General features: G+C 38.0%; 1 protein-coding gene across 1 annotated transcript in view; it reads right to left on the minus strand.

Annotated features, from left to right (window-relative positions):
• UHRF2 (ubiquitin like with PHD and ring finger domains 2) overlaps positions 1-9063 on the minus strand; it is a 196825-nt gene that overhangs the window by 170370 nt on the left and 17392 nt on the right. Inside the window, exon 3 of the mRNA XM_007946320.2 lies at positions 2127-2386. Within this exon, the coding sequence (XP_007944511.1) occupies positions 2127-2386 (260 nt within the window). The remainder of the gene's footprint in view (positions 1-2126; positions 2387-9063) is intronic.

The raw sequence follows: 9063 nt of genomic DNA on the forward strand, positions 1-9063 counted from the left end.
GTTAGGAGTTCTGGTGGCGTAGTGCCTAATGCATTTGACTGCTAACCAGAAGGCTGGTGGTTCAAACTCACCAGCCACTCCTTGGTAGGAAAGTTGGGCAATCTACTTCCATAGTGGTACCACCTCAGAAACCCAAGGAGGGGTCGCTATGAGTTGGATCCGACTCGACAGCACTGAGTTTGTTTTTTTTTTTATTTTAAGCTTCTGTTATGGAGTCCCTGGCTGATGCAAATAGTTAAGTGTTCTCCTATCCAAAAGACTGGCAGTTTGAACCCACCCACAGGTACCTTGGGAGGAAGGCCCAGCAATCTGCTCCTGAAAGGCCACAGCCTAAAGATCCTACGGAAACTCTCCATATATGGGGCCGCCATGAGATGGAATTGACTTGATGACAATTAACAACAACAAGCTTCTATTATCTTTTGGTTTTCAAAGAAAGTTCAGCTCTTACATAATTAGGTCATATTTTGTGCTGTAGCATTATACCAAACTCGGGTACTGGGCCTATCTCTTGGATAGTTTTATTCTAAACCTATCTCCACAAGTCCCCAAAACCATAAAAACATAGTAACATTGAGTGCACTTAGTGCTTAAAACTTACTATTGTTATGTCATGCCATTCTATACAATATTTTCTGCCAAACAGTGACTCTTTTTTTGACCAGAATCAGGGCCCAGGTAAGTAGCTTTACGTAGTTGTTTCTTCCATTCTCCAAGATACAAAACCCAATAAAGCAAATCAGGAGAATTCTTCTTGTTGATAGCAGATATATAGAGAGCTTACGTCCCTCACCACTATAGTATCTTGCCTCTTTGACACAGCATTCATAAATCCAAAGAATGCTTACTTATCAATATACCAACTCCAACTCCTTTCTACCACCACTTCCATTTACTAATATTGCCAGTTCTAGTCAAACCTAAGACCTTAATATTTATTCTAGTTGGTTCTATTATCACTACTATAGTCAAAAGAGGAGCTCTGGTGGCGTAGTGCCCAAGGCAGTTGACTGATAACCAGAAGGCTGGAAGTTCAAACCCACCAGCCACTCCTCGGAAGGAAGATTGGGCAATCTACCTCCTCAGAGACGCTGCCTCAGAAACCCAAAGAGGGGTCACTATGAGTCGAATTGACTCAACAGCAGTGAGTTTTTTTGGTTGTTTGTATAGTCAAAAGCAGTATGAGGGCTCATTTGCAGTATGTAGTATTGTTAAGTCAGCCATGACCAGAAGTATCAGAGAAATAAACAAAAGAAGAGGTAGATTTACCTTTGACCTTTTACTCAGGTATCCTGGAAATTAGTTTTTAATACTATATTGGGGTAGGAAAAATCACAACCATTCCAGGATCTTAAACTCACACTTGATAAGAATTTGGTAGCATAATATTTTTCTAAATAGTAAGAATGATGACTTAAGTTCATTTAGTATCTTGATTAAATACTAAATCTGTCCCAACATTAACTTTTGTACTAGGATTTTGAAAATGGATAAAGAAAAATAATAATTCAGTGTTAGAATCTAGTCCTTCAAGGCAAGTTCTCAATACTATTTCCATTCTAACATTTTAACATATATTTCATTGGAAGAGTGGAGAATGGAGACTGGCTGCTAATGGGTATGGAGTTTCCTTTTCAGGGGATAAAAATGTTCTAGTTTGTGATGACAGTTGTGCAACCATGTGAATACACTAAAAATACTGAGTTGTACACTTTGGAGAGATAAGCTGTATGGTGTGGAAATTATAAATCAATGACAAACTGTTAAAAAAAATTCTATTTCATTGAAATGCTAACACATTATAGGGTATTGCATCACTTCTAAAATACTGATAAAACACACATAAAACAACCTACTATAACAGAGGAAGAGAGAAATAGAAACTTTTGTTATCATAAATTAAGCCAGGTATTACCATCTATATCACAACAAACCACTTAAGAGCTAGCAATAACTCAGTGTTGACAAGTCCTTACTCATTAAACTACAACCACCAAACAAACAGGAACAAAACAAAAGAAAATGATTTCTTTAGAGAGACAATTATTTGATAACAATCTTGAATAGAAGGCTTTGCGTCTACAAACAAAAACATGAATGAAGTCCTCAATAGCATGAGCACTTACTCATCATACGTGATATGATAAATAACGTCTTCATCAGCAGCAACAGAGTCTGAATTAGACGTAGAGGGTACACTGTCCCGTGTGTTTGCGTTCTCTTTGGGAGTGTGATTTACATGTCCCTGAGTCCTTTTAGAAGAACTGCTGTTCTTCAGTGGAGTTTTGCCACGTGAATGTCCGTCAGAAGCTCTAGTGACACTACGTATATGTGCTTCAAACCAAGCACCAAGGCCGACATCTCTGGCATCCACCAATTCATTTACCTAAAAAAAGTTTAAAATTAGTTAATGAAGCTTAATTTCATCTATTGCTTCAAAAACCTTAATATAACTCAAGTTATTTAAAGGCTGTCATGGTAAACAATACTTGCAGCTACTCACATTTGAACTGATTAAAAAGATCAGATCAAAATTGTTCTTTTGGGGTTATACTGTCTTAAATTTTTTTTATTAATATAAAAATTAATTTTCCTTCCAATTTCCTTCAGTGAAATACTTTTCTTTAACTACTCCTTACCAGGCCTACACTTGACTTTAGAAATCAAATCCTCATGTACCCAAAAATCATCCTGGCAAGTCACCCAATTAAGAGTATCTACTGAAAAGCCAGAGCTTAAAACTATTTCCACTATAATTTGTTCCATTAATTCTTCATAATCGCAAAGATAATTTACACTGCCCAACCAGAAAACAGTAATGTATGAAACAGACAAAACTTGAAAATGAGGGAATTATGCAAAAAAGCAAAGGGTAGAGTCCAGTGAATTCATCTATACAAAATGAGGTAAGTTCCCCAGCTAGTAATTCATTAACTGAAAACCAAACTCACTGCCACTGAGTCAATTTCAACTCATAGTGACCCCCACTGGGTTTCAAAGGCTGTAAAACTTTACAGAAGCATATTGCCTCATCTTTCTTCCCTGGAGCAGTTGGTGGGTTTGAACCACAGACCATCTGGTTAGCAGCCAAATGCCTTAACCACTACACCACCAGAGTGCCTTAGTAATTCATTAACAAATACATTGATTTACTACCTCAAAGAAGAAAGAAAATATAAAAGATGTACTAATCTAAATCTATTTTAATTTGGCAAAACCACATGAGCTGAAAGCAAAAAACAGGACTATAAGATGCAAAACAAATATGGTCCAGGCTAGTGGGAGATGTGGAATGAAGCTATGCAACAATCTGACTAAAAATTAGAAAATAGGTATACTAGAGAAATAGAAGCTAAGAAATGGAAGAAGGTGAAACAATCTCCTCCTAAATAAATGTGCATGGTCAAAGGGTCAAGACCCTTACAAGGGCAACATCTGAGACATCCCTTTAATTTTTTTTTTTTTTTTTTAAGCTCTTAAAAAGAAAAAGTGAAATCACCAATACAAGAGAACCATGTATTCATGCTAGCTCTTCCCTGAAGGTAAAAAGATCACTTAGGGTGTCTAATAACATTCTGACAGATGATAACACTTAGGAACGGAGGAAGCTAATATACTAAAAGTTAAATACCCATGCACCAGATGTTATGCAGAAGTTCCTTAATTAGGTTTATCTAACCCCAATAACTCTAACAATTCCTATAAGATAAGGAAACAAAGGCTCAGAGAACTTAACCTAGTCCAGGTGAAAGCTAATAAAATATAAAAGTAAGCCTAAAAATGCCACTGGTTGAACATCATATATAAGAGAGAACTTATTAACTTATAAAGTAGGGCATTCTTTGAGTTTAAAAAAAAAACTCCTAGATTTTAACTGGAAACAAGAACTCCTAATTTTATTTCTCATTATAAAGCTCTGGTGGCATAGTGCCTAAGGCATTTAACTGCTAACCAGAAGGCAGGCAGTTCAAACTCACCAGCCACTTCTTTCTTGGAAGGAAGACTGGGCAACCTACTTCCATAGATATACTGCCTCGGAAACCCAAGGAGGGGTTGCTATGAGCCCAGACTGACCCAACAGCACTGAGTTTGGTTTTGGTTTGGTAGTATAATGCACAGGGATTACTCATGATAAACAATTTCCGTCACACGTACCATTTAGGTCAGAGTGACAGGCATTTCAGAAATAGGATCTCACTGGAGTCATACATACCTTATGTATACAAAAACCAAAATTAAAACCAACCTAGGCATCAAAAGTCCACCTTGTTTCAGAAAATAAATTAGTTCCTAATCCAGAGTCAGAGTGATTCAATTTATATTAAATGTACACCGGGAACTAGAAAGGAGCTCTGTCTGGTAGGTAAGGCACTTGTAGTGGGTAAGGTACCTAACCTGACTGCTAACTGCTGAAGGTCAGCAGTTTCAAACCCACCAGCTGTTCTGTGGAAGGACGACTAGGCAATCTTCTTCCGTAAAGATTTACTGCCTCAGAACCCCAATGGGGGTTGCTATGAGTCCAGCCTCTCCACAATTTTCCATTAATTCTCCAAATGACACTGATCTCTCATTTCTTATAACATGAAAAAAAATCTAAAACTGACCAAGTATCACTCCAGGTTATGAAATGGGCAAAACAAGAATGAGAACAGGTAACTTCAGATTTAAATTTCATTTTAAAACCTAAATTTAAATGTTTACCTTTGCTAGTTTTGAGCAAAGTTAATCTGAGAATTTATTTTGTGTTCCTACTAAGTAAGAGGTCCAAACAACATTTTAGTCAGAAGGAAGGAAAGGTCCAAAATCTGCTCACATAAAATAATTTTGTTAAAGAAACTCTAAGTCTGGAAAAGGAAAATCTTTACAAATCTTACATATGCAAGATTGCAAAACAAAGGCAAAATCTTCCAATTTTTGTAAATGATCTAGAGACAGTTTAATGAAATTCTGATATATTAACTACTCTAAGAATCTCTATGGAAAAAGATAAAATCCAAAGCAAATTCAAACTGTTGTTGTTTGTTGTTATGTGCCGTCGAGTCAGAACCGACTCATAGCGACCCCTCCTTGGGTTTCCGAGGCAGTATCACTACAGAAGTAGATTGCCCCATCTTCCTTCCGAGGAGATGGGGCAATCTACTTCTGTAGTGATACTGCCAAAATAGCAGCTTCTAAGCTGTTTTCAGGAGCTCTGGTAGCATAGTGCCTAAGGCACTTGACTGCTAACCAGAAGGCTGGTGGTTCAAACCCACCAGCCACTCCTCGGAAGGAAGGTTGGGCAATCCTACTTCCGTAGTGATACTGCCTCGGAAACCCAAGGAGGGGTCGCTATGAGTCGGGGCCGACTCGACGGCACATAACAACAACAACAACAACAAGCTGTTTTCAGTTCTACCCCCAACCCCCCTTCCAAAAAGGTTTATCTCTAATTAAAGTTCTATGGAAGTAAGGGACAATATCATTTGTTTACCACTCTATTCCTAATATCTAGTACAAGTATATATAGCAAATATGCAAATATTCACTGAATTAATGAATTGTCCAGAAAATAAGTAAGCATTTCTTACGTGGGAAAAACTAGAATTAGTAGTCAAAAGTTTCAAATACCTATGACAATTACCAAGCTTCATCAAAGAGCAAAATCTGTTAGCCTCTTCAGCTAACAAAACAAAACAAAAAATCCACTGCTATCTAGTCAATTCTGACTCTTACAACCCCACAGGACAAAGTAGAAATGCCCCATAAGGATTTCCATGACTGTAAATCTTTAGAGGAACAGCCTCATCTGTCTCTCATGGAGTAACTGGTAGGCTGGAACCAAGGACCTTTCGGTTAGTGCATAATACTTTAACCACAGCACCATCAGAGCTCCTCTTGAACTAATATTTTGTTGTTGTTAGTGCCCTCAAGTTGGACCTGACTCATAACGACCCCTCCTTGGGTAGATTGCCCAACCTTCCTTCCGAGGAGTGACTGGTGGGTTTGAACTGCCAGTCTTCTGGTTCACAGTCAAATGCCTTAGGCACTATGCTACCAGAGCTCCTCTTCAACTAATAAGGAAGGTTAAGTGCAGCTTTCCTGAATATGACTGTATGAATAACAGCATATCCTTTTGAGTGTGTAAGCGCCAGGTTCCAAGTACGTTTTTAAATGGAGCCGTAATATAAAACTTACTTACCAAGTTTGTACAGTTCATAAGTAACTGAACTGGAATTTAAAACCAGGTCTAATGGCAAAGCTAAAGTCTTTAACATCTCCACTATATACTAATATGAAATATAAATGATGTTAAAAACAAGTAAAAAGAGTTTAAGTTAGGTACTAGAAATAAATGACAGCCAATGCACTAACACTGGAAATAAAAAGCAAAGATGTACTGGGAAGTGGTTTCTTTCTTAGTGCTCATTGTTTGGAATTAGATTGGGGATGGGGTGGGGGCGTGGCAGAGTATTGAGAAGCTTGTTTAACAATGAACTTAAACTGACCTGCACCCCTTAACTTTGGCTAATCTCAGATCTGTAGATAACCCTATGAAAGCAAACTCATCTATTAGCTGTCTAAAACAAATCAATTCAAAAGTAGTAGCTTCTCAGCTGTAGTCTTTATCCAAAAGGAACTTAAAAAGTAAAAAAGTAAGCTTAACATAGATACAGATAGCTATATAAAGAAATATTTACAAATATACATGTATACAAGGTGACCCAAAACCAAACCCAATGCCCTCAAGTAGATTCCAATAGCTGCACTATAGAGCACAGCAGAACTGCCCCGTAAATCTTCCAAGGCTGTAAATCATTTTGGAAGCAGAGTGCCACATCTTTTTTGCAGAGCAAAGATTCTAGTAGATTCAAACCACTGACCTTCCAGTTAGACAAGCACTTAACCACTATGCCAACAGGGCTCCTACACAAGGGTTTTTTTTTTTTTTTTTTTTAATAAAAACCTCACTGCTATCAACTCAATTCGACTCATAGTGACCCCTTCTTGGGTTTCCAAGGCAATATCTCTACAGAAGTAGATTGCCCAATCTTCCATCAAAGGAGTGGCTCATGGGTTTGAACTGCCAGCCTTCTGGTTAGCAGTCAAACGCCTTAGGCACTACACTACCAAAGCTCCTGTTGTTGTTGTTCTTATGTGCCGTCGAGTCGGCCCCGACTCATAGCGACCCCTCCTTGGGTTTCCAAGGCAGTATCACTACGGAAGTAGGATTGCCCAAACCTTACTTCCGAGGAGTGGTTGGTGGGTTTGAACTGCCAGCCTTCTGGTTAGCAGTCAAGTGCTTTAGCCACTATGCTACCAGAGCTCCCTACACAGGAGTTAATATGTATACATGTACCTCCTTGCTCTGTCAGTTCAGAGGGCCTAAAAGCAATGATAGTCCAGCAGCAAGGAACAATGAGCACACCTAGCATCTAGATCTTGGTTTCTAATATCATTTTCCAATTCATAGAGAAATGGCTGATTCTAGGAGTGGGGCACAAAATATACAATACAACCCCAGAGTATCTTGTGCCAGAAAGTGCTCAAAAACAAAAAACAAAAAGCACAAGGATGGGAGCAAGCCAAAGGGACTGACAGGAGCCAACTAAGAGGGGTTTCCAATTACTGAAGATAGAACAATTTAAACACAAAATATTATTGAATTATAACTCACAATATAAAATATGCATGAATTCAAACTGATGCAAATGAATGATAAATAAGTGGGGGAGAAGAGAAAAATCTCTCATGTAGAAAAATTTCAAATTACACATGTAGATATAAATACTCTGACCTCAAAGAAGTGGAGCTTAACTTTGGGCTACACATGCTTTCTTCCAATGCACAGGATGGAAAAGGGGAGAGAAGAAAGAAACCTGACAAACCTCAACCAGGTATCAGGGTTCTCATCAATATTGATAAGTTACTATTGATAAGGAATCTGTTATGTTTTACCCTACATATGATGTGATGAAAACAACACTTCACCTCTGTGGTCTTGCTCCCCAAAACACAAAATAAACTCAGCCTAATCATTAGAAAGCATTAGACAAATCCCAACAGAGGGACATTTTATAAAATACCCAACCAGTGCTCCTCAAAACTGTCATCAAAAACAAGAATAGTCTAAGAACCTTCACAACCAAAAGGAGCCTAAGGAAACACAGCAACAAAATGTAATGTGATACCCAGGCCTGGAAATGAATACACCTCCCTGGTTCAACTTTCAGCCAAACAACAGACAGGCTTATATGGTGAACAGTAACACTAGGGAGCTATGTACTCCTTAGAACAATCAACCAGTTGAAATCAAAAGGGCGGCATTTGCCCAAGGACAAAGTTCAGAATGCAAGAAGAGTTAGGAAAAGAAGGAATGGAAATGGAAACATAAGGAAGAAGTGGGATGAGTGATGTTACATTGTGGGATTACAATCAATGGCATGAAACAAAGCGTGTGAGTTGTTGAATGGAAAACGAATTTGCTCTGTAAACATTCCCCCAAATTACAATAAAAAGCTAAGTAAATAAAAGTAAAGTGGTACATATATGGAAATCTGGCACAGGTAAAGACTAAAGAAACCTGCATATTGTCTCATTAATTGTAAAAAAAATGTATCATACTAATGTAAGATGTTAATAAAGGAAACTGCATGTTGTCTATAGGGGAACTCTCTGTACTATCTTCTAAATTTTGCTGTAGAACTATAACAGACCTAAAATAAAAAGTTTCTTTATAATGGTGCTAGCAAAACTGGATATGCATCTGTAGAAAAATGAAACAAAACCCTTTACCTCATAGCACACACAAAAATGAAATTAAGATGGATCAGAGACCTAAATATAAATCTTAAAACTATAAAGTTCATCAGAAATATAATAGGGTGCAGTGTAGTAAATTACTTTGTGTGGCTTTTCTACCCATAAGTCTTTGTAAACTCCAAGGTGGGATTCGCTATGAGCAACTGAGGAGCTCCTGATTGCTGAAAGTGTCCACCTGGAGTATTTCTGTTGGGAGTGGCACAAAACAATGTTCTGGGAGGTGCCCACTCTCTCTCAGGTGCTTAGAGTTCTGATGCTATAATT

The sequence above is a fragment of the Orycteropus afer genome, unplaced genomic scaffold, assembly GCF_000298275.1.
Source record: "Orycteropus afer afer isolate SDZICR_OR568_19922 unplaced genomic scaffold, OryAfe1.0 scaffold00156, whole genome shotgun sequence".
NCBI classification, from domain to species: Eukaryota; Metazoa; Chordata; class Mammalia; order Tubulidentata; family Orycteropodidae; genus Orycteropus; species Orycteropus afer.